Raw genomic sequence first — 26583 nt, forward strand, 5'->3', positions numbered from 1 at the left:
TTGAATGCATTTCTGTACTGCCTTTCTGGAACCAACCAAGGCGGTTGACAAAAATTCAGAAAACAAAAATAATAAATAAAAACATAGTAAAATGTTAAGAACAACCTTAAAATCCATAACAATTTTAAAAAGCCAATTTTAAGAGATATACCTTGACCCTCTTCCTGAATTCAGAGAGATTGGGAACCAATTATAATTCCAGAGGGCATGTTTAAGAGTTTGGGAGCAACACAGGAGAAAGCCCAATTAGCAGACCTGTGTATCCCAGCACCAACATTTTCTCTGGTAGAAAGTGTCATCCTCCTTTGACTACATGCTGGATGACAAGAGGGAGAAAGCATGGGTTTTCCAGCACGAGGCCCTAAGCAACAGAAGTATATTTCCTGCACATGGCAGATTGCACTTTAAAGGCTATGGTGGGATCTGTCTTTCTTCAGACGTGGTTGGTTGCACTCAGAGGAGTTACTCAAGGGGCTCACTCCAGTATCAAGGACTTGCCTTTTGATGGTGAAGCTCTCTTCAGTGCTAAGACAAGATCCAGAAGCTCTGTTTCACAGCATAACAAATGGATCTAGGCGAGCAACAGTTCTTCCATTCTCATCCATGGCAGAGGGGCCTTTTTAGGTGTACTTCATCCAGATCTTCAGGAATGCAGTCCTCCTATTAATCATCTTCACTTGGGTTCAAGAAATTGTTCCCATCTGCAAAGTCCAGGTCATTGGGGTGTCACAAGGCAGGGGAATTGTGCACAAGGCACAATTTCTCCAAAAATTGGCTTTGACGCTACATTTACTATGATTAAGGAGCCATGCTGATGTAGGACCAGAGCTCAGCGCTTCAGTTCAGCATGGCATACCATCACCATGGATACTGCATACCCCATGAGAATGATGGAGAGTACCCAGTCAAGTACTTCTTGCTCCTTAGATGGCATTTTATGTGCAATGTCTGCCTCCTCCTTTAGAGGAGGAGCTCAAAATCCTCCTTTGCAAGGGGCCAGTGGAACCAAAACCTTCAGACTTTTAGGCTTCTGTTCAGAGTATTTCACTGTTTCCAAGGTAGATGGAGACTTTCAGCCAATCCTGGATCTTTGGGCTTTCATCATTTTCACATGATCTGCCCTGCTGCAGATGTCATTATGACCTGCTCTCTCCCAAGTGCTTCCTTATATAGCATCTGCAGCAGTCTGTTAGGAACTGAGCAGGTTTCAGACTTTGCTCTGTGTAGTCACAGAACCCATTCATATGACTGCAGAGATGACCACTCAAAGAACCACAGTTACAGGCAAGTATCCGTTTTTCCATTTAACTGTCATGGTTAATAGTTGTTGATAGATCTTTTCTCTGTGAATGTCTGTAATCCTTTTTAAGGTCACCTAAGCTAGGAACACGCTGATCATAGCAAACACTCTTTTCCAACAGCACAAGAGACGACTCTACACATGGACATCACCAGATGGTCAATATCGAAATCAGATTGATTATGTCCTTTGCAGCCGAAGATGGAGAAGCTCTATACAGTCAGTCAAAACAAGACCTGGAGCTGACTGTGGCTCAGATCATGAGCTTCTTGTTGCAAAATTTCGGCTTAAATTGAAGAACGTAGGGAAAACCACTAAACCATTCAGGTATGACCTCAATCATATCCCTTATGAATATACAGTGGAGGTGAGGAATAGATTTCAGGGATTAGACCTGATAGACAGAGTCCCTGAGGAACTACGGACGGAGGTCCGTAACATTGTTCAGGAGGCAGCAACGAAATCCATCCCAAAGAAAAAGAAATGCAAGAAAGCCAAGTGGCTGTCTGATGAGGCTTTACAAGTAGCTGAGGAAAGAAGGGAAGCGAAACGCAAGGGAGAAAGGGGAAGATATATCCAACTGAATGCAGAGTTCCAGAGCATAGCAAGGAGAGACAAGAAGGCCTTCTTAAATGAACAATGCAAAGAAATTGAGGAAAACAACAGAATGGGAAAAACTAGAGATCTCTTCAAGAAAATCGGAGATCTCAAGGGAATGTTTTGTGCAAAGACGGGCATGATAAAGGACAAAGAAGGCAGGGACCTAACAGAAGCAGATGAGATTAAGAAGAGGTGGCAAGAATACACAGAAGAACTATACAGGAAAGATCTGAATGTCCCTGATAGCCATGATAGTGCGGTCACTGAACTTGAGCTGGACATCCTCGAGAGTGAAGTCAAGTGGGCCTTAGGAAGCATTAGTAACAACAAAGCTAGCGGAGATGACAGCATTCCAGCTGAGCTATTTAAAATCCTAAAAGATGATGCTGTTAAAGTGCTGCATTCAATATGCCAACAAATTTGGAACACTCAACAATGGCCGCAAGACTGGAAAAGGTCAGTTTACATTCCAATTCCAAAGAAGGGCAACGCCAAAGAGTGCTCAAACTACTGCACAATTGCGCTCATTTCACATGCCAGCAAGGTGATGCTCAAAATCTTACAAGCTAGGCTTCAGCAGTATGCGAACCGAGAACTACCGGAAGTACAAGCTGGGTTTCGAAGAGGCAGAGGAACTAGAGATCAAATCGCCAACATTCGCTGCATCATGGAGAAAGCAAGAGAATTCCAGAAAAACGTCTATTTCTGCTTCATTGACTACACTAAAGCCTTTGATTGTGTGGATCACAACAAACTGTGGCAAATTCTTAAAGTGATGGGAGTATCAGACCACCTTACCTGTCTCCTGAGAAACCTGTACGAGGGTCAAGAAGCAACAGTAAGAACCAGACATGGAACAACCGAGTGGTTCCAAATTGGGAAAGGAGTACGACAAGGCTGCATATTGTCACCCTGCTTATTTAACTTATATGCAGAGTACATCATGAGAAATGCGTGCTATGGTCCATGGTTTCACGAAGAGTCGGACACGACTGAACGACTGAACAACAACAAAGCTAGGAACCATTGCTATTTCTTGCAGTGACACTCTTGTAGTAACATACCATATGTTCTATTTTGTCGAAGCCCTTGTCACACTGTGGGATGGTGAGGTGCAACACACCATCGTCATAATCACGCCTGAGCACCATCTTCAATACTGTGGAGCTTGGAAGGCTCCCTGGTTTACTGGGAAGCCCTGGGCAACAAAACAGGTCAGAAGAAAGCTGGAGTGTGAGTAGTGCAAGACCATCATGAAGGTGATCAAGCATGCATAAGAGCTAATAATCTCACCTACTGCATGGTGGTGAAGAAGGCTTACTTTGCTGCCTCCGTTGTTCACTCAAGTACCTGTCCAGCTGAGCTTTTCTGAGTAGTATGGGGGTTGCTTTCCTCAACCCCAGTAAATCCAATATTGGAGCCCTCAGAGGCCCACTGTGATGAATTTGCAAGACACTTCTAGGATAAAGTCACCAATCTTTATGCTGAATTGAATGCCACTGTTGATGCAATGTCTATTGAGATGACCAGTGCATCATCTTACCCTGTTTTGTGGGATCAGTTTCCATCTTTGAACCTGAGGATTTGGACTTGCATCTGTGTGACTCAACATGAATGGATCATCCCTTGCTCATCATGGCTCCTTCAAGCTAGCTTGGCGGGTGGGGGTAAAGGCATCATTTCATGATGGGGTGGTTCCCACAGCCTTGAAGGAGGAAATGGTATGAACACTATTGCAAAAACCCTCCCTGGATCGAGAGATTTATAGTAGTTATCATCCAGTCACAAATACCCCTTTCTTGGTAAGGTGCTTGAGAAAGTCATGGTGTTTCAGTTAGGGATGGCAGAGAATTCTGCCACGGATCTCGGGGAGGCCGAATGCCAGTGCATTCAGCCCCCCGAAATCTGTGGCGGAATGGCCTGCCCCCCCCCCCGCAGATCCCCCCGGGATGAGACTTACCTGGGGCGGATCTTCCAGGTGGCGGCGGCTGCGGCAGCGGCTTGTCTTCTGACCGGCTGCTGCCGCCGCCATTTGCAGGGTGTTTTGTTTTTGTTTTTTTTACACCGACGTGATAGGCTACGTAAGTTTTTACGTAGCCTAAAACGTCTGGGTGTAAAAAAAAAAAAAAAAGTGTACGCAAATGGCGGTAGCTACGGCTGCCGCCATTTGCGTACGCCTTTTTTTTTTTAACCCAGATGTTTTAGGCTACGTAAAAACTTACATAGCCTAAAACGACAGGGTAAAAAAAAAAAAAGGCGTACGCAAATGGCAGCGGCTACGGTCGCCGCCATTTGCATTCCTTATTTTGGGCCGTCTTAGTCTACGTAAATAATTACATAGACTAAGACGGCGAAAATAAAGGGAACGCAAATAGCATCCACTACGCTATTTGCGTTCCCCTTATTTTTGCCGTCTTAGTCTACGTAAATATTTACGTAGATTAAGACGTCAAAAATAAGGAACGCAAATGGCGGCGGCCATAGCCGCCGCCATTTGCGTACGCGGTTGTTGTTGTTTTTCCCCGTCCAGGATTCCGGGGGGAGGGATGGAGCGCCTCCTCCCCGACCATCAGCATAATCCGCGAACAGGTAAGTGATTTTCATACATCCCTAGTCTCAGTAGCAGGCACTTCTGGAAGAAACTAATTATCTTGAACCATTCCAGTCTGGATTCAGGCCCAGTTTCAGGACAGAATCTGTCTTATTTGCCCTGATGGATGACTTTCTTTGGGATAGGGACAGGGGGAGAGCAACCCTGTTACTATTTCTTGATCTTTCAGCAATTGATGCCAAAGGTCACAGGATCCTCTTGGACCATCTCTGTGAGTTGGGAACTGGAGGCACCATTTTGTGGTGGTTCAGCTCTTACTTACAGGTTCGGTTCCAGAGAATAACACTGGGTGACTGTGCCTCTGTCCCCTGGCAGTTGAACTGTGGAGTGCAACAGGACGCTATTTTGTCCCCGTACATACAGCCAGTGCCTTTAATACATACAACAGCTCTGCATGAAGCTGTTGAGAGCAGCCATTAGGAGATTTGGGGCAAGGTGTCATCAGTATGCTGAGGATACCTAACACTATTTTTCTGTAACATCTCAGTCAGGAGAGGCCATGCACATTAAGAACCAGTGTCTAGATGCAGTCATGGGCTGGATGAGGGCTAATAAACTGATACTGAATCCTGATAAGACAGAGATCCTATGGGTGGATGGTTTCCAGTTCTGGCAATTGGGTTGTTCATTTGTTTTGGATGGGGTTGCATTCCCTCTGAAGGAACAGGTCTGTAGTTTTGGGGTGTTCCTGGATCATAGTTACTGGACGGCCAAGTGATCTCAGTGGCTCAGAGTGACCATTACCAACTTCGGGTAGTATGACCATTTTGCCCATTCCTGGATAGGGATAGGTTAGCCACTGTGGTTCATACACTGTTAACCTCACTGTAATGCTCTCTGTGTGGGGTTGCCCTTGTGCCTGATTCAGAAGCTGTAGCTAGTGCAGAATGCAACAGCTAGGGTGCTCAGTGGAGGAGGTGTTGTTGTTTGTTCAGTTGCTTCCAACTCTTCGTGACTTCATGGACCAGCCCACGCCAGAGCTTCCTGTCGGCCGTCGCCACACCCAGCTCCCCCAAGGTCAAGTCTGTCACCTCCAGAATATCATCCATCCATCTTGCCCTTGGTTGGCCCCTCTTCCTTTTGCCTTCCACTTGCCTTAGCATCAGCATCTTCAGCCTTCCTTATGGTCCAGTCCTCGCAGCCATAGGTTACTATGAGAAATACCATTGCTTTAACTATGTGGACCTTTGTTGTCAGTGTGAAGTCTCTGCTGTTAACTGTTTTATCAAGATTTGTCATTGCTCTCCTCCCAAGAAGTAACCGTCTTCTGATTTTCTGGCTGCAGTCAGCGTCTGCAGTAATCTTAAGGTTCCTCAGCTCCTCCTCACTTTCAGCCATCAAACTGGTATCATCTGCATATCTGAGATTGTTAATGTTTCTTCCAGCGATTTTAACTCCAGCCTTGGCTTCATCAAGCCCAGCACGTCGCATGATGTGTTCTGCGTACAGGTTGAATAGGTAGGGTGAGAGTATACAACCCTGCTGTACTCCTTTCCCAATCCTAAACCAGTCCGTTGTTCCGTGGTCTGTTCTTACCGTTGCAACTTGGTCATTATACAGATTCCTCAGGAGGCAGACAAGATGACTTGGTATCCCCATACCACCAAGAACTTGCCACAATTTGTGATGATCCACACAGTCAAAGGCTTTAGAATAGTCAATAAAACAGAAATAGATGTTTTTCTGAAACTCCCTGGCTTTCTCCATAATCCAGCAGATATTGGCAATTGCAATACGACAATGGAACCAATTACCTAGGGAGGTGGTGGGCTCTCCCACACTGGAGGCGTTCAAGACGAGACTGGACAGCCATCTGTCAGGGATGCTCTGACTTGGATTCCTGCATTGAGCAGGGGGTTGGACTCAATGGCCTTGTAGGCCCCTTCCAACCCTACTATTCTGTGATTCTATGATCCTCTGCCTTTTCTAAACCCAGCTTGTACATCTGGCAATTCTCGTTCCATGAATTGCTGGAGTCTAGCTTACAAGATCCTGAGCATTACCTTACTGGCATGTGAAATAAGTGCCACTGTTCAATAGTTTGAACATTCTTTGGTGCTTCCCTTTTTTGGTATGGGGATATAAGTTGATTCTTTCCAATCTGGTGGCCATTCTTGTGTTTTCCAAATTTGCTGACATATGGCATGCATCACCTTGACAGCATCATCTTTCAAGATTTTAAACAGTTCAGCTGGGATACCGTCATCTCCTGCTGCCTTGTTATTAGCAATGCTTCTTAAGGCCCATTCAGCCTCACTCTTCAGGATGTCTGGCTCTAGCTCACTGACCACACCATCACATCTATCCCCGATATTATTATCCTTCCTATACAGATCTTCTGCATATTCTTGCCACCTTTTCTTGATCTCTTCTGCTTCTGTTAGGTCCTTGCCATCTTTGTTTTTGATCATACCCATTTTTGCCTGGAATTTACCTCTGATGTTTCTAATTTTCTGGAAGAGGTCTCTTGTCCTTCCTATTCTATTATCTTCTTCCACTTCCACGCATTGATTGTTTAAAAATAATTCCTGATCTCTTCTAGCTAACCTCTGGAATTTTGCATTTAATTGGGCATATCTCCCCCTATCACTGTTGCCTTTTGCTTTCCTTCTTTCTTGGGCTACTTCCAGTGTCTTAGCAGACAGCCATCTTGCCTTCTTGGTTTTCTTTTTGTTTGGGACGTTTTTTGTTGCCGCTTCCTGAACAATGTTGCGAACTTCTGTCCGTAGTTCTTCTGGGACCCTATCTACTAAATCTAGTCCCTTAAATCTATTCTTCACCTCCACTGCATATTCATTAGGAATATTAGTGAGCTCATAACTAACTGATCTGTGGGTCTTCCCTATTCTCTTTAGCCTGATCCTAAATTGTGCAATAAGAAGTTCGTGATCTGAACTACAATCAGCTCCAGGTCTTGTTTTTTACCGACTGTATAGATGTCCACCACCTTTGGCTACAAAGGATGTAGCCAATCTGATTTCGGTGTTGACCATCTGGTGAAGTCCATGTATAAAGTCGTCTCTTAGGTTGTTGGAAGAGAGTGTTTGTTATGCACAGTGAGTTGTCTTGGCAAAATTCTATCAGCCTATGTCCCGCTTCATTTTGTTCTCCCAGACCATGCTTGCCTGTAATTCCAGGTGTCATTTGACTACCCACCTTAGCATTTCAGTCTCCTGTAATGAAATTAATATCTCTTTTTGGCGTATTATCCAGTAGGTGCTGCAGATCCTCGTAGAACTGATCTACTTCTGCTTCTTCAGCATCTGTTGTTGGGGCGTATATTTGGATCACTGTACAACTGGGTTAAAAGAACAGGTGCACTGGCTGCCTATTAGCTATAGAGCCAAGTTCACGGTTCTGTTGTTAACATACAAAGCCCTAAACAACTTGGGACCAGGGTACCTAGCAGACTGCTTTCCCCTATATATACCCAGCCAACCATTAAGATCCTCATAGGAGGGCTTGCAGGTCATTGCACGAACAACAGAATGTCGCCATGTGACATCTAGAAAGCAGGACTTCTCAGTGGAGGCACCCACCCTCTGGAACTCCCTCCCCTCTGCTGTTCAGAGGGAGAAAATGTGGTGAGTTTTAAACCCCCCCTGAAAACACCTGTTTATGAAAGCTTTCCCTGGCTTGCAGTTGGTACCATGATGCTGCCCCATTTAATTGTTTTTCAGTTTTTAAAAATTATTTTAATTGTTTTGTTTATTTTTGTTGCTCCTGTAATTGTTTATTGAGTATTTTAATAGTGAATTTAATATTTTAGCATTTGCAGTGCTTAAGATTTTATTATGTCAAATGGTATACACGAGAGAGAGAGAGAGAGAGAGAGAGATGCATTGTATGAAGAAGTAATTTTGTTGATCATCAGGGTACTGCTAGTCATTTTCACTGGGTGTACCTCAGTTTCTAGAAATATATGGGGGAGAGAATTCTATTCATTCTCTCTACACCATTCATAATTTTATAAAACTTGGTCAAATTGTTCTAATGAGATTATTATGTTAAATTGTTTGTTTTTAAAAACAGCCATTCTGAAAGCTGTTTTAAAGTTAGAGTTAAAGATTCCTTTTTGAAATGAGATGTCTAGAACTATACATAGTATTCTAAATAGAATTACACCATAGATGTATTTAATGTCATTATGTTACTTGCTTTATTTTCAGTCCTCTCCCTAGTAATTCCTAACATGGACACTGCACACTGTGTTGATGTTTTCATCAAGCTTTCCACCCGCTTTCCTGTGTGGCTAAAAGGTGTGGAGAGTCCATCAAATATATGTGAAGCTGGAATTTTTAGTCTCAATATGCATCATTTTGCATCTTCAAAAATGCAAAAGTGACTCCTAGCACATGTACATGCAGGTGATTTAGTTTCCAGGCTTTCATCTGTATACAAGTGCTTTCAGAATAGTACTCAAAATAGCCTTTGAAGCAATTCTGAAGAGTTACACTTAAAGTAGATTTCTGTGAAGGAAATGTATTAATTTTAGAAGTATCTCTGAGAGTCTGGCATTCTGGGGAAATACTCTGGTTTACTGGCATTTACTCAGACCACTATTAAAGACAAAATAGCGTTCAAAGGTGAACTGAAATGGCCACCTTCACAGAATGCAGTGTCATTTCTCCTAACCAGGTTAACAGAACATCTGTATGTACTATGGAGAGGTTTTCCCTTTTGTCTCCATGGAGGAACCAGGGGAGGATTTCTTGCTTTATTCCTGACAGGTGGTAGTAATTAGAAGCTAGCCTCTTCCTCTCTGTTTTTCTCAGTTATTGTAGGTGCACACTAGGTGTCCAGTTTTTGTAATGATATTCATAAGAATCGATTAGAACACTGCTTGTCCTTTTTCTTATGAAATCATGTGATTAATCAATATTTTAAATCAAAATTGCCTTCTAATTTGTTTTGCCTCTCTTTCCCCAGCCACAACAGCTCTTGAATACATGTGTGTGGCTGGCATGCGAAGAACGTTTTGTTTGTTTTTCTGTCATCACTCAGGGCTGCTAAAACTAAGTGAGGTGGTTAGGCTATAAAAATAAATCAATCTGTGATTATTCATAAGAAAAAATAATCTTTTCATCAAAGCCAAAAATAAAAATTTGAATTGTTATCCAAATACTGTAAATTGCTCTTCTGGGGAAAAAAATCCAGTCTCTGACATTGTTGTGTTAGGAATACAAATCAGGGCTGGTATTACATGAACTCTTGTTTTACTGAACTTTGGAATAAATGCAGCCTAGTCTCTCTCTTTCCATATCTTCAGTTTGGAGGTTTTCAGTAACATACCATTTTTTTCCACTAGAAATAACAAGAATGTGGCAGATCTTCTGTCTCATCTTTTGACATCTGACAGTGTTGGCTAGTGAAAAAACTAGAGTTGAATTTATTATGAAGTGGTAGAATTGTTTCTACCCTGCTTCATCTCTTTAAACATAACTGGCTTTGTACGATCGCTAGCAAACTAGGTAGATCTACTTATGTTGAGATGAAAGCTCCATGAACTTTTTTTTATCATGAATGGTTCCCCAGAGCCCTGCTGTACATATAGCCAAATAGGAATTTGAATCTGGGTTCTCCCACATCCAAATCTAGTACTCTGTTATACCGGGGGAGTCAGATAATAGTTTCTTTGGGGAAGATTATTGCTTCTTCTTTAGGAGATGCATTGTGTATACACAGCATTAGAAATACATACTGCCCTTGCTTAACATCAGGGATTTTGTATAGCACACACAGATTTCACAGGCAATATTTTCTTTGAAGCAATTTGATGGGGCTGTAGCTCAGTGGTAGAGCACAGGTTCCATGTTCAATCCCTGGTGTCTCCAGGTAGAACTAGAAAAATTCCTCGTTTGGAACTATGGACAGCTGCTGCCAGCCAACAATACTGGACTAGATGGAACAGTGGTCTCAGTATAAGGCAGGTTCCTATGTTGGGTGCTTGCTGTTGTCATGGCTGCTGTTTTATTTGGGAACAATTTAGCACTCTGATATTTACCCGGATATATACAATGTTCAAGTAGTAGCTAGATTTCAAACTTGTAATCTTCCAGCCCAATCAGCATCCACTTAATTAGTACTTGAAGGAGCTGACTGGCTGTGTGCACAAAATGAACTCTCTGGGATCTGTCTTAAATGTTCCAAAGTATTTCCATGAGAATCTATTTAAGGAAATGCTGCATTCCAGTTCCTTTTCACTCTGATTCTTTGAAGTACCTGGACTCATTCCTTATGTAGTCACATCTAACTAGGTGTCCTTACTGCCTACTCCCCAGCTTATTCATTGAGTGTACCTATACAACATGGTGGTAGTTTCCTTAATAGCAGTGAATTTACTTTCTCCTATTCACATGCTCTGGTGGGGGAGGTACAGTGTTCTGAACTGGTGAGCTTCAAATACATTTGACAATAATAAATTGGCATTCATTCTCTGCTTCAAAGCCAGCGAATCAGTTTCTATACTTCAAAAAGCTAAGCTCTGAACAAATGCAAGATACAGAAGTTAAAGTGACACAAGTCTTCTGTTAAACTGCCTTTCAAATTATGTGTTATTTTGAATTGCTTTGTGCACATCAAGTCTTTTTTCCAGGTTTTTTAAGAACTGAAATCATGTTTGGGGGGGGGGGTCCAGAATAAATCTATATATTTCTGTTATACTTGTGCATTTGCACTTGACAGATGTTTTCGAGGTTCTTCCAACGCTAAAATGTTCTGGTTGTACTGATTCTTTTTCCAGTTAAGCCATCAGGGCTGTAATTCCACATGATCAGCAGTTTGGAGAAATTTGTAGCAATTCTTTAGATACTACCTTTTTCATTTCTTATATATGTGCAATATCTTTAAAATATAGAATGCAAGAATATAAGACTGGAGACAATATGTTAGTCTTAAAGGTACCACAAAAGCTTTAAGGTGAGTGATACTGCAACAGATTAACATAGCTATTGCTCTGGAATAGTTCTTAATAGTCGAAAGTGTTTTTATGAGTGCTTGCTGTATTTTGTTATTACTGTGACTGGGTTTGGATGTCACAATAACCCACGATGGGTTAAATAAGCCATGATGGTTTATTTAACTGATTGTGGGTTAGCGTGTTGTCTTTCAGGAATTTTTTAACCCACAATGGCTTATTTGGCCAAAATAACCCACTCTGATAACCTACATCTGCAGTAGGCATTATTTAACCCTTCATGGGTTATTGTGTCGTCTGGCAATCACCGTGGATTATTTTGGTTGCTTACAAGAGCTTTTGAGAGTGCTGCCACTCTGCTCCTCACAGACATTCTTTATTGGGAACCGTTCCCTCTACTGGGAACAGTTAAAGGGACTGTGCCAGCAGTGTCTACTCTATGGGGTTTTGATGGTGCATCAGGTGTCTCCCAAGCAGGAGAGGCTGCTTGTGAAGTTTGGTCCTGATCATGCAAACCCCCAAGGTGATATAGCCACCGCCCCTTTTTTTTGTGCAACCAGGATTTTCCCTCCTCTGGGGTAATTGCGCAGGGTTTTGATGGTGCATCAGGTGCCTCCCAACTAGGAGAGGGAGGAATTAACAAAAGGAAACTAACACTAAGAGTGGAGGGGAAGTGTCAGAGAAAGGTTGACATGGGCTTGAAAAAGTGGGCTTGACAAAGGCTGGGGGAAACAGTGTTGGAGAGGAGGAGAAGGAAGCAGAAAGGCTAGGGGATGCTGTATGTGATGCACAAGCAAAAGCACCTTTTCCTCCAAAACAGGAGACAGCTATAACTACATGGGGATTTGCAGGCGCAGGACCGAACTTCATACACAGCATCCCCGAGTGGCGATGCACATGAAGCCCATTGAAAATCCTACACGATTGCACGGGTATGTGAGAGAAGGTGCCTTTTCCCCCCAAAGGGGGTGGCGGTTATAACTCCATGGCGGTTTGCAAGAGCAGGACCAAACATCATACACAGCCACCCCTAGTAGGGGCGCACACAAGGCCCATTGAAAACCCTGTGCAATCAGAGGGGGAGCAACTGAGGAACAGTGCCGGGTTGAGTGCCTCAAGAGCAGCACCGTTTCCAGCAGAGATGGGAAGCAGGAGAAAACGCCCCTTAAGCAAAGCCGGCTAATTGGAGAAAAGCAAGTGAGCACGAGGGCTGGCAGGATATATTTCCACAGCAAGGGGAGATGGGATACCGCCAGGAGGACTGAGAGGGGGCAGCGGATGAGTCAAACAATGCACAGTAGCTTATTAACCCATTCATGTGGTGGGGGATCATGGTCTTTCAAAAATAAGCTACTGTGTGTAGCTTATTAACCTATCATGGGTTACCATGACATCTGAACATGGCCAGTATGTTTTTAAAATTATATTGCTATTATTGTAAGCCTCCTTGGGAGGGCTCCTGCCCCCAAAAGGCAGCCTAAACATTTTTAAATAGATAAATAAATAAAAGTGGCTTGAGAAAGGAATCAATTCCCATGTGTGTACACATCTTATCCCATAATTGTCTTTGTTCAAAGAGGCTTTTGTTACAATTTTGGCTTTTGCTGAGTGTTTTCAAACTAAGGTTCTAGTATTTAGGATGCTTTTGGCTACCAGCTAACTACCCATAGTTGATCAATATACTTCAATCAACATATATACCAGAATTGTTTAGGATGGATTCAATTTTGGTTTTATACTAACAGGAATTAGTAAAGGAAAAATCTTTTTGATCCATTTTTCATTTTTATTAGAAATATACTTGTAGCATCACATCAAAATATAACTTGTATAAAATGACAAAAAATGTTTTTGTTGTTAAGTAGAGCTTTGCTAAAGAACTTAATAGCGTAACAGGAAACAATTCCTTAAACATTTCTTGTTTTTGGACTTCTGGTCCTAATACCTTAAAAAGGAGAGATCTCATTCTAAGTATGGAGTGTGTTTGGGGTGGAGCCCGTTATCGAAGCCAGCTTGCTGAGGCCTCTCCCACTGGCTACTGACATCAGCTGACCAGCCACTCTTCTACCCTACAGGTATTTAAGAGGGGGGGCTGCCAGAGGCAGCACCTCTGCCTCATGCAAAGTGCGACACTAGCATCGCACTTGGAGGTGCATAGAGGAGCACATACAAGACCCACCCTACTGCCTTTCCAGAGATACCTGCAACCAGCTAAAAGCAGCAAGTAGCAGCAGAAGCAGAGGCCAGGAGCTTCAAAGAACAAGAAGAAAGGGGCAAATGCAGATCTTTACTTGCTCCTTCTTAGCTGTTGCTCTCTCTTTTATATTGTTTTATATTTTAACATTTTAATATGTGCTTGGGAAGTCCACTGAGTAACTCAGGGGGTCCGGGGGGGGTGCCACCATAACTGTGGTCATGGGTAGAGGGAGGTATGGCATTGGGGGATTAACAAGCCAGCTGAGGAGAAGAGGGGCTAGATACCTTACAGCTATCCTCTCTTCTGATTCTACCCTCAACCAGATGTTTCCTGGTGACTTTACCAGCTTGCCCTCGGGTCTGGTGCTTCTGCTAAATGCCAGGTTGGTCCAGAATAAAATCTCCCTCATCCACGCTTTGATTGTGGATGAAGGGGCTGACCTGGTATGAATTACTGAGACCTGGGAGAAGTTACTCTCTCCCAGCTGTGCCCTCCTGGTTACTCGGTTCATCACCAACACCAACTCAAGGATTGGGGAGGGGGAGTTGCTGTGGTCTATAGGAATTCAATCTCCCTCTCTAGGCTTCCTGTTCATTCCAGTGTGGCTCTTGAGTGTCTGTAGCTTGTGTTGGGTACCCAGAACAGATTAGGGATTCTACTGGTGTACCGCCCACCCTGCTACCTATCAGACTACCTGCCTGAGCTGACAGAGGTGGTCTTGGACCTTGTGTTGAGGACCTCTAGGAAGATGGTTCTGGGGGATCTCAACTTGTGTGCCAAGGCCGCTCTATCTGGGGTGGCTCAGGACTTCATGGCCATCATGACAACCATGGGGCTGTCTCAACATGTCATCGGTCCAATGCATATAAAAAGACACACTCTTGATCTGCTTTTCTCAGCTGGGCAGGAAGAGGGTGATTTAACAGTGGGGGAATTAACATCTGTCCCCTTGTCATGGTCAGATCACTTCCTACTGAGGAAGTGGCCAACATCCCCTTCCTGGGCAAGGTGCTTGAGCAGGTGGTTGCAGAACAATTCCAGGCACTCTTGAATGAAATAGATAATCTAGATCCATTTCAATCGGGCTTTGGGCCTGGTTTTGGAACAAAAACTGCCTTGGTTGCCCTGTGGGATGACCTTTGCTGAGAGAGGGACAGGGGGAGTGCGACCCTGTGATTCTCCTGGACCTCTGAGCGGCTTTTGATACCATTGACCATGGTATCCTTCTGGATAGGTTGTCTGGGTTGGGAGTTAGAGGCACTGCACTGCAGTGGTTCTGCTCCTACTTGGATGATTCCAGAAACCGATGCTGGAGGGTTATTGCTCTGGGCCTTGGCAATTATGCCATGGGGTTCTACAAGGATCTATTTTATGCCCTATGCTGTTCAACATTTACATGAAACTGCTAGGGGAGGTTGTCCAGAGGTGCCAGCTGAGGTGCCATCAATATGCAGATGACACCCAGCTCTACCTCTTTTTCATCAAATCCAGGTGAGGCAGTGGCTGTTCTGAATCAGGGCATGGTAATATACTGGATGAGGGCCAATAAACTGAAACTCAATCCAGACAAGACGGAGGTACTGTTAGTGGGTGGTTCGTCTGCCCCACTATGTGATGTTCAACCCATTCTGGCGGGGGTTGCACTCCCCCTAAAGGATCAGGTTCATAGTTTGGGTGTGCTCTTGGGTCCAGAACTGTCACTTGAGGCACAGGTGAACTCAGTGGCGCACAGAGCACTTTTTATCAGCTTAGGCTGGTATACCAACTACGCCCTTATCTGGACAGAGATAGCCTAGCTACAGTTATCCATGCTCTGATAACTTCTCGTCTGGATTACTGCAATGCGTTATACGTGGGGCTGCCTTTGAAAACGGTCCGGAATCTTCAGCTGGTCCAAAATAGGGCAGCAAGATCGTTAACAGGGACTGGCCAACGAGATCACATTACACCAGTACTTTTCCAGCTGTGCTGACTGCCAGTCCATTTCTGGGCCTGATTCAAAGTGCTGGTATTAACATTCAGAGCCCTAAACAACTTGGGGCCAGGTTATCTGAAGGATCGCCTCCTCCCATATGTGCCTGCCCAGACCCTAAGATCATCCTCAGGGATCCTTCTCCGGTAGCCCCCACCAAAGGAAGTGAGGCAGGTAGCTACCAGGAAGAGAGCCTTTCCTGTTGTGGCATCCCGGCTGTGGAATGCAGTCGCTAGAGAGGTTCACCAGGTGAAGGCCTTTTTATTCTCCCAGTATTTTAGCTTCCTAATCTTTTAGCTATGGTGTTTTCAATTTGTATTTTAAATCTCTGCATTGCTGCTAGGTTTTATTCTGATTGTACTGTTATTTTGTGATTTTAAGCTTTCATATTTTATATTGTTTTATGTTAAGCTTTGTGGTTTAAGTTTATGTGAACCTCCCAGAGAGCTTCAGCTATTAGGTGGTATAGAAATGAAATTAATTTAATTAGATTAAATAAAGTAACAAGTTCCCCATTCAATACTGAATAGGCTATTCAGCTGTCAGGTACACAGGCCTGGTAAGCTTCTAATGAGAAGCCTCCACATTCTAAAATCAGCACATATTTATACTTTTTTGTGTAGAAATTACCTCATAGGTAATATTATCTACTGTCCCATAAATTAGGACCCACAGTCTTAATTATCTCATTGTTATTAAACATTCCCCCCCCCCAAAAAAAAATAGAACATACAGAAAAGGCTTACACAGGCTAGGTATGATGAGTTTTGAATTATGCCTTTGAGAAGATAATCCCTTACTCAAAATTTGCCAATTAAACCTAAGTCTATAAATTTTTTTAGACATCTGTATATCAAGCTTTTTGATGTTTATACTTTACACAATATTATTTAGTCATTAACTGATAAGCAAAAACTTTAAGTACACTTTTGACCTGGAATAATATAGTCTCACACTTGCCCGTTACTCAAATAACTTTTTGGCCCAAGTGATAGGGCATTAACTCATCATTTTCTCTTTGGATACCATCCAGGTCAACTTGACCATTATTTTTTATGCTGGTTACCCAGAATTCACTGTGAACATGTTTGTGTCTTTGCACTGTCTTCTGTTTAACACAATTACTACTTATTTATTTACATTTTCACATTCTTAATTATTTATCATTAACATTTGGCATTTGCATTTCATAATAAGACAACTTATATTGTTTTAAGACGGGTGGGTTAGCATTTTCTCAGTAATCTTCCCAGCAAGTCCAATAAAGCAAAATCACCTATTTCTTAAAAATCCAAGACACTTTGCAAGTTTTTGAAATGGTGGAGAAACCTGCAAAACCTGTTTGCCAGAGCCAAAAGTGGGATAAGTGTACAGGATGAGCAACGATCCTCCTTTCAAACTGCCTTCAGCTCTTGGGAGGGGGGGGGGGGCTGCTCACGTGTCTCCTCATACCCTTCCTTCCTTTGGGAAAAGAGGTGCTTTTATACTTAAATACATGAAGCTGCCTTATACTGTAAGACTCTTGGTCCATCCTAGTTCTATGTATCCTGACTGGCTGTGGTTACCCATAATCCCAGGTAGAGCCATTCTCTTGGAACCTGCTACTTGAGATGTTTTAACTGGAGATACCAGGGACTGAGCCTGGAACGTTATACATGCAAAACTGGTCCTCTGCCACTGAGCTGTTGCCCGCCCCATTACGCATTCTAGAGCCAGTCAGAAAGCTTTTCTTAAAAAAAAAAAAAAACCTAGTGATTTATACCTACCACTTTTCTTGATGTTTGCTTTTATAAAGACTCTGAAAATCAATAATTTATCCATTCTTCTTGCCCCTGGCTTATTGCTGTTTTAATGCTCAGTTTTATAACAGAAGCCATAGGAGGGATTCTTAATGGTTTATGTACTGTAGGCTGGTTTCATTGACAATACAGAATGGTCTTATGTTTGCTGCTTACTTATGGTATGGTTAAATAACGTGATAAATTCAAAGTATTGACACTCTAGTCATAAAATGTAAAGATACTGCCATAATTTTATGAATAGAAGGCTCCACAGCAAGTGTATGCTGTATTCATATTACTGTCAAGGATTTTCTGGACCAATTTGTGACATATGCAAGCATTTGCCCTTCATTAAAACATACTGAGAATATTTAAGCACAACTGCCTTTACTTGTTTTCAGTCAGTTCAGAGAGCGCCTGAATGTGGCCAGTTTGGAGAACACAAGTACGCTTTTGTTTCAACAGCTTCTGCAAGCACAGAAAACAGTTTTCACAAAGCTTCCCTGGAAACACACAGGTGTTGATAGCACTGGAGTGTGTCATATAATGAATGGCATGGGGGTATAAATTAAACACTAAGATTTTTCAAGGATGTTCTGTTTAAATTTATGCACCCTTTTCTTATTTGCACATACTGTACCTCTGGTGTTCACTTTTCTAGAATGCAAATGGGCAAATCTTAATTGATCATTTCATAATGTTGTGTGTGCACTATGATGAAACGTAGTTTGGCTTTGCTTTATGCTAGGAGTGCTGATGAAAGGCAACACTCTTACAAGAGCCTCCTGTTGCTGTGAATAGTGATTAGCTAGCTCTACAGAGAGCTGTCAGGGATGCAATTTGGTGCCTGCAGAGCATTCTGGAGTATGCTGATACTGGGAAGCTCCTTCTTAGCAGGTGAAAGGAAAAGCTTTCAGCATGTCCAGTTTAAGGAAAAAAACAAAATAAAGTTGTGCTTTGGTATAAAGTATCTAGTGATATAAAGGCAGATGATGGCCTGATGGTATTGCAATGTCAAATGACTTTAACACACTTGCCTATATTGCTCACGAAATGAATCAAGCATTCATTTAAAGGGAAGCTTTTGCAGCAGAGTGCATTGAAAACACATGTCTAATAGGTGCATTCATTTTAATAGGCTCATTCATTGAGCTGGCCTGATTAATTAGTGCATGTCACCATCTGGTACTTACTGAGACTATTCATTTTTAGAATGCTGAAATTGCAGGGAATAGTGCACACCAATTAAGTTCCTTTTAACTGGATTATGTTGGTATAAAGTATTAGTGTAGGAGGTCTTCATTGTGATTCAGCCAGCACACATCTGAAGGGAACATGCCAGCCTGAAATTTAGAACAAAGAAATAGTGCCTGAAATGCATAGAGGAAAAAGGAGACTGCATGTTTCTTTCATTAGACGGACCGTTAATAGCAAGAGAACCAAACATTAAAAAATTGATTGTAAACAGGTGAAGATTTCAAGGTGTGTGTGTGTGTGTGTGTGTGTGTGTTCGTATTGTGTGTAGTGTATGTATGTGTTTATGTATGTACGCATGCAGGTATAATGCAGATGTTGTTGTCTCCTATCCTTTGCCTTGATGTCTTTATCAAAGGAAGAAGTTAAAATATCAGCATAGCTTAGCAATGTCATACACCTGTTTGTATCCAAATCTGTAGCTCCCTCTTGCCTCAGAAGTCTACATTTTCCTTGGTTAGAGTTAATAAAAAACTACTCAGATATCTCTGCAAGGTCCAATAATCTGATGGCAGGATATTTCATTTGAAGTTTTCAACCAGCCTACCCTATACTTCGTATCCTTATACAACGCATTATGAATATAATGGATCATATTCAAGCTGATATTGAGAGCATTCTCTAGTTTAAGAGAATTCCCAAAAGAACAGAATTTTCCTCTGGTTTGCCATTAGGTTGTTTTCTGCTTTCTGCTTTTGGTGTGTGCTTGTTTATTGCTGTAACTGCTTTTACCCTTTTTAGAGCCAACAGGTATATGATCAAAGGGAAATGCTCAAAATTGGTATGTCAGGTGCAGATTTCTCTTGCTATTTCTAACACAACCTTCAGGTTATTTAATCCATTTCTGTCTTTGTCTATATGGATAGCATCTGACTACTGCTATAAAACTAAAGCTCTGCAAAATATTCTCCCAGTGCCACATTGAAACTAGGGCACCTAATGAAAGAACCCTTACAGGAAGTATTACACCCCCAAACTGACTCTGATTTTGGATCTTCCCTCCTTTCTTAACTCATTCAGCTTAGTCTGTCATCTAGACATTAGAAAGTAGTGAGTATCAATATCTTGGGACAGGCTAGAGCTAAATAAAATTGATAAATTTATTTGATTTGTACCCTCGCCTTTCTACCAAGAAAAATGGCACTTAAGGTGGCTTACAATCATAAAAGTTGATTAAAACAATAATGAAACAAATGCATTAAAATGTACCATAGGTTGTTAAAATTCTGTCATAACGAAGTACAGTGGAAGGAATCTTTTTGCAATATTCTGAATAGCAGAAAATAGTTTTTCTAAAGATGTTGGAAAAAGCTTCCTCATGAAAGCAGAGACTAGTATAATCTACCCAGTGTTTTAAAATCTTTTGATCTGAAATTTTATTGGAGACGCTAGCACATTTTCTAAGGAATCCTTTTAGTTCAGACTTGAGACAATACTATAACATGATACATTCCTTGCAACTGCTACTTCAAATTTCTCTCATACTCTTCATTGCTACCTTAGATATTTCAGGGAATAACCTCACTTAATTTGAGGAAACAATTTCAGAAGTTATATTTAAGAAGTAGAGCACATGAGTTGGTAGCATACTAAATTACCATATATTTATAGTGTTTATGATAGTCATGTTATGCAATGCTATCACTTTCATAATAGCCAAAGGAAACACTATATAGAAAAAGCTTTAGCATCATCTTAGAAGAGAGAAGAGTGAGAGGTACTGTAGCATGAAGTATCAGAGCCAAGCTTTTGTAAATGTAATAGGAATTCTTCTGGTTATGCTGCAGCTCCATCTGGTGGTTAGTAGGTGTGCTGGCTTATCGTCTATAAAAATTAACAGTATCACTTGCCATAAAGCAATATAGCATTTATGCAGATTGACAGACAGGTACCCAATTTCATTCAATGTAGTTGCTGTATACCACAATATGATAAAGGTCAACTGTCATTATACTATGGGGAGAAATATTGTTATAATTTGTGAAACAAGTTTAGAAATGTAGTTGTCAATCTACAAGGAATATGTGTGCCGTTCATAATAGCTGTGCCCAAGGAGGCAGCCGCTAAATCAACATCAGAACAGTCTTTTGACTAAATAGATGTCTTTATACAGTATTGGTTTTCTGCTCAAATCTGTATTCATTTAAACTAAGTAGAAGCAAAAAGAATTCTAGTTTCTCACACAATTTGGGGTGAATTCTAGAGGTGTAGAAGTTGATGTTTCTTTTTTCCTTTCGGTTTATTTATTTCAAAACAGATTGCAGTTAATTTTGAAATATTGTATTAACTATTCACTAAGGCAGCTTGCTGTGTGGGCAGCCACTTGAAACACAACTGCCTGGAGGCTGCTTCATTTGAGACACATTTGTAAAAGCAGCTCCCCATGAAGGCCCAGAACTTTTAACCATGTTATCACAAACTGCAAAATGAGAGGTTGCAATGGTTCCGTTGAAAATCACAGGCACTGCATGAGTCCCTCATACAAATGCTTGATGCATGGAACAGCCCCCATGTGGTTACATTTGTAGTCCCCCCTCACTGCAAGATATCATGTCTGAATCGGGCCTGTGTTAAGATATAGCATGAAGGGATTAATGGTGAAACAAACCAGTTATCAAAAGTAGTAGAGTGATTTTTCCAGGCAACTTGAGTAAGACAGGCTCACTGTCTTTTGGCCTATACTAACTTAAAGAGAAATGATGAAATAGCTGCATGAGATAATACTTTAAACATACCCTCCCCCAAAGTCTTTTAATAAGTCTTTCAGAGTTATATGCTGCAAGTTATTTGAAGGCATCAGTCTAGTAATAATTTATTCTGGATAAGAAAATAGCAAAATGTTTTGAAGACTTCTTAAAGTGCAGCTACTAATTACACTGAGCAACTAGGGCAGAATACACTTCTGTGCCAACCCCAAATGAGTACTTTTAGAGGAACATATTTCCTTCACAAGCCTGTCCTCTTACTGGGATTATGTATTCCATGGTTATGCATCTTCTTTACAGTGGGGGCTCATTCCTTTGTATAACTTCAGATATTTACTTTTATTTATTACATTTTTATCTTGCCATTTCTCCAAGGAGCTCAGGGCAGTATACAAGGTTCACTCTGTATCCATTTTATCCTTGCAACAATTTTGTAAGGTAGGTTAGCCTGAAAGATAGTGATCGTTATCAGGATTAACAGAAATTCTGACATTTGTGCCTCAGTAGGTTGAAAGGAGCAATGTCCTGAGTTGTAGTACACACATTCGCTTTTCACTGAGGTTGGTTTCTTACCCATTTTTCTTTTATCTTTTAGGATGAGAGGATTTGATTATACAGACAAGATAAACAAGCAAATGGATAACAAATGAATGATCTTACCATGTGCTGAACAGCTTCTGAACGCCAGGTGCTTAGCCCTAAGAAAATGTCTGCTTGCAATGCTTTCACTGAACATGTCTGGAAACCTGGTGAATGTAAAAACTGCTTCAAACCAAAAAACTTGCACCAACTGCCTCCAGCCCCTGAAAAATCTCCAGTCTCAAATACAAATCTAAAAATCAATGCAACCCACAGCAGCAATCAACGTGCTAGGAATACAGGAAATTTTCGACCTCCTGTGGCAAAGAAACCCACTATAGCTGTGAAACCCACCATGATGACAGTAGATGGACAGAGTATATGTGGCGAGGCCAGCTCACAAGAGCTTTGTGAGAACAAGCCAGTTATTGTAGGGTGGAACCAAAATAGGACTATCTTGAACAAAAAACCACTGAATAATAATAATAATGAAGAAGAAGAAGAAGAAATTGAAGGTTATAGCCATGTTCATAGACCTTATGGGAATAGTGACGATGTAGGTAAAGGTCCAAGTAACAATAATGGACTGACAGAAGTGTTAAAGGAAATTGCAGGCTTAGATACCCCATCTCCTCTAACAGGAAATGAAATTAATTCAAGGGAAGCATTCTTGGGAAGAATAAACAATAGTTACAAAAGGTCATTGGAAAGAAAGATCCCTCCAAGTTGCATGATGGATGGAATGAAAGATTCACAAAATAAGCATGTTGTTCTGAGTGGAAGCACCGATGTAATAAGTAATGAGGGTGGCCGTTTCTGTTATCCAGAATTCTCCAGTGGGGATGAAAGTGAAGATGATTTGTTTTTTGGCAGCATGCATGAAGATCATGAAAGCTGGGATGAAAGTGATGAAGAGCTGCTAGCAATGGAAATTCGCATGAGGGGACAGCCACGCTTTGCTAACTTTAGGGCTAATACTCTATCACCTGTCCGATTTTGCATTGACAAAAAGTGGAACACAGTGCCTTTAAGGAACAAGTCTCTCCAAAGGTTTTGTGCAGTAGACTATGATGACAGCTATGATGAAATTTTGAATGGTTATGGAGATGACCCTGTGATCCTTTATGGGCAAGAAAGCATGCAGAGTATGGTATCTTCTGATTCCATGTCTCCTGACTCCTCTCTGACTGAAGAGTCTCGCTCTGGGACAGCCAGTAGTACTTCTCAAAGACTCTGCAATGGTGGATTATCTCCTAGCACTCCTAAAGATATCAAATTAATTGAGGAAGGATATAAAGGTTTTTGTGATGATCAGCAGTTGAAAGTCGCAACTAAAAGCCCTCAAAATGCTAATAAAACTTTGGAGACTCATAAGGCTGTACTTGCCCTTAGGCTGGAAGAGAAGGATGGCAAGATTGCTGTCCAAAGTGATAAGCAAGAATGCAAAAGTCCTTCAGGTAAAGCAGCAGCTACAAATTTGGTCCACACGGAAGAACAAGCAAAACCATATAGAGTAGTAAATATGGAACAGCCTGTGTGCAAGCCATATACCATAGTGGATGTATCAGCAGTCATGACCCATGAATGTATAGAGAATCAGGCAGGAAGCTTAGATACAAAAAGTATCCTGTCTAACCCAAATTCACCAGATGGTGTAAATACAAATACTACACCTCATTCTGTATCATCTGGGCAAGTAAATACCAATCTTAAAAAATCTAGTGCAGTCAGATACCAGGAAGTTTGGACTTCCAGTACTAGCCCACGACAAAAGATTCCTAAGATGGAACTAATTACCAGCACTCCGGGACCTTCTGTACCTGTAAGGAAAAACATCCATAAATCTGCCCCTACTTCACCTACATCAACAAATATTTCTACAAAAACAATTCCTGTTAAGTCCCCTAATTTGTCTGAAATAAAATTCAATAGTTACAATAATGCTGGCATGCCACCCTTCCCAATTATTATTCATGATGAGCCAACTTACGCTAGGAGTTCCAAGAATGCGATCAAAGTTCCTATTGTAATAAATCCAAATGCATATGACAACTTAGCCATCTATAAAAGTTTTCTAGGAACTAGCGGAGATCTCTCCATTAAAGATAAAACCACAAGTGTCATCAGCCACACATACGAAGAAATAGAAACAGAAAGCACAGTGTCTGAAAATATAGCTAGCAAATCTGAACTTTCCCAAGCTAAAGGGTTAGCTAATAGCACTGAGAGAAGACTGGGTTCTGTGGCTCAGAAGGTTCAGGAATTCAACAGCTGTCTTGGTAAAGGTCAGACTTCACCCAAAAGCCCTGGCAACAGCTCACCAACAAAAATACAAAGAACTCTTCAAGATCCTGCAGCCAAAGTAGAAGACACACAGGAGATATCTAGTGTCAATAGGGAAAATGCCTGTATAGTACTATCCCAAATTGTAGCTTCTATCCAGCCTCCAGAGTCTCCCCCAGAGGTACTTCAAACTGGGCCCAAGTCTTGCAGTGTTGAAGAACTGTATTCTCTGCCCCCCGATGCAGACATAGCTAAGAGTATTCCAGTGCGACCCAAATCTCTCTTTACAACACAGTCCAGCCCTGATGCTGAGCGGATCAAATCCACAGAAATAGTGCCAAAGGAAATCCCAACGAAGTCGCCCATCACCCAGTCCTCGAAGCCAGTGGCAGCTTCCCAGAGTACCACAAGTCCCAAAACTGAGCAGGCTCCCCCATTCCCACCTCCCCGTTCGACATCTTCACCTTATCATGCCAGCAAAGTGCTACAACGACATTTCAGCAATTGGACAAAACCAATGAGCCCTGTTAGATCAACGGAGGCTGAATCAGTATTGCATTCAGAAGGTAGACGAGCTGTTGATGCAAAGCCCAAGCGTTGGATATCATTTAAGAGCTTCTTTCGTCGCAGAAAAACTGAGGATGAGGAAGACCGAGAGAGAGAGAAGGGGAAGTTGGTGGGTCTTGATGGGACTGTGATTCACATGCTCCCACCTCCTCCTGTTCAACGCCATAATTGGTTCAGCGAGACAAAAACGGATTCCAGTGAGAAACCTTCTATTGTTTTTATGTTTAAATGTGAACAAGCAAAGATGGAAGCAAAATCTGATCTAAACAAGACTGAGGTGGAGTCGGCAGTTGAAGTTTTGACAACAGAGAGAGGAGAGAGGGAGAAGTCTCCAGAGATGTCAGAAGAAAACCTGAAGAGTCATTCTTCACCACTTCAAGTTCCAAAGGAAATTCTCAGGTAAAATCATATAAATTCTTTATTTACTCTATTTTAGTTTCCTATTTTCCTTAAAATAAGAAATTTAGGTGCCACTAAATGTGACACAATGTTGCTTTAAATTCGCTTGTCAGCCACTTTCACGAATGCTAAATGCCATAAAGTTCTTTAGAGTACATTTATTAAAGCAGTATTCTTTCACACCTGTGTCCAATAGATTTTGGTAGGATTGCAGTATATATAATACCATATCTGCTTACTGCCTAAGAGTACAATCCTGCTCCTTCTGTGCATGGAAAGCAAGGTGCAGAGAGGCTCCTCCTAGAAATACAACATAACTCTACCCTTCCTTTCCATGCCATCCTTACATTGTACATGCTGCTACTGGGCCAGGTGTAGTGCAACATACCAAAATATTTATGAAAAGCCAATGCCATTGCATACCTCACCTTGAAGCATATAGCAGCCTGCTCATTCTCAGGCCCCCAGCATACAGGCTGCTCACTGGTGGGGGTGAGGGGACTTGCCAGTGGATGCTTCACTGTAAGATGTGAGAATAAAATGGCGAGGGAAGGGTTATGCTGCAGTCTGAAGAGCCCCTCCGAACCTTGCTGCCTGTGTATACAGGGATCAGGATCATGGCCTAACGTATTTAGAAAAAAGCATCGTGTGGTGCCTTGCAAGTTAACCAATTCATTATCACATAAGCTTTCATTTATTCATCCATGGATGGGGAACGTGTGACTCTCCAGATGATGATGGACTGCAATTCCCATCAGCCCTAGCCTGCATGGTGCTGGGATACTGGAAGGGATAATGGGAGTTGCAGTCCAACAAAAACTGGAGGGCCACACATCCCTCATCCTTGGATTAGTCCATTTCACCAGATGGATGAAGTGTTATCCTCAAGGATAACACAGATGTTAATGCATGATGCATCTGATAAAGTGGACTCTAGTCCCCAAATGTTTAGGCCATAATAAATGTGTTTGTCTTTAAGGTTCACAGGACTCTTTGTTGTGCATGCTGCAACAAACATGGCTACTTCTCTGGAAATTGTAACTTAAATTACCTTGTGTTACTGAACTAATATTGGGCATCAGATCACTATTTTTAATCTTAAAATGAGAGTTGTAATGCTTCATAATAGAAGGTAAACATTGCACAACATTCCAAAGGCCCTTATATATGATATGTTTATAAAATATTTGATTGATTGTATTAATATCCTTCCCGTCCTCGCAAAGGGCCCAGATATGGGCTCAGTACCTGAGGTAGATTGAGCATCCCTGTTCTTTGCATGTTGAATCCAAGGTTCCACTAAACTCATTAGAGCTTACTCCCAAGTAAAAGTGCATAGTATTTCAGCCCTAGAATATGAATTAACATCTTCCTATAAATCATGGTCCTTGCAAATAGAATCAGAATTTAAGAACCTAA

General features: G+C 41.7%; 1 protein-coding gene across 5 annotated transcripts in view; it reads left to right on the forward strand.

Annotated features, from left to right (window-relative positions):
- The window catches only part of PEAK1 (pseudopodium enriched atypical kinase 1), a 119619-nt gene that overhangs the window by 63460 nt on the left and 29576 nt on the right, over positions 1 to 26583 (forward strand). For 4 of the 5 annotated variants that reach the window (XM_084816780.1, XM_084816779.1, XM_084816778.1 and 1 more), the window contains one exon: positions 21932 to 25164. In XM_084816780.1, the coding sequence (XP_084672906.1) occupies positions 22043 to 25164 (3122 nt within the window). In that variant the 5' untranslated portion in view covers positions 21932 to 22042. Of the gene's footprint in view, positions 1 to 7721; positions 8096 to 21931; positions 25165 to 26583 lie in introns of those variants that run through there. The other variant, XM_084816781.1, reaches the window with a different exon arrangement.

The sequence above is a fragment of the Heloderma suspectum genome, chromosome 11 (assembly GCF_057233095.1).
Source record: "Heloderma suspectum isolate Gila_16-S chromosome 11, 16-S_ref, whole genome shotgun sequence".
In the NCBI taxonomy this organism is placed as follows: domain Eukaryota; kingdom Metazoa; phylum Chordata; class Lepidosauria; order Squamata; family Helodermatidae; genus Heloderma; species Heloderma suspectum.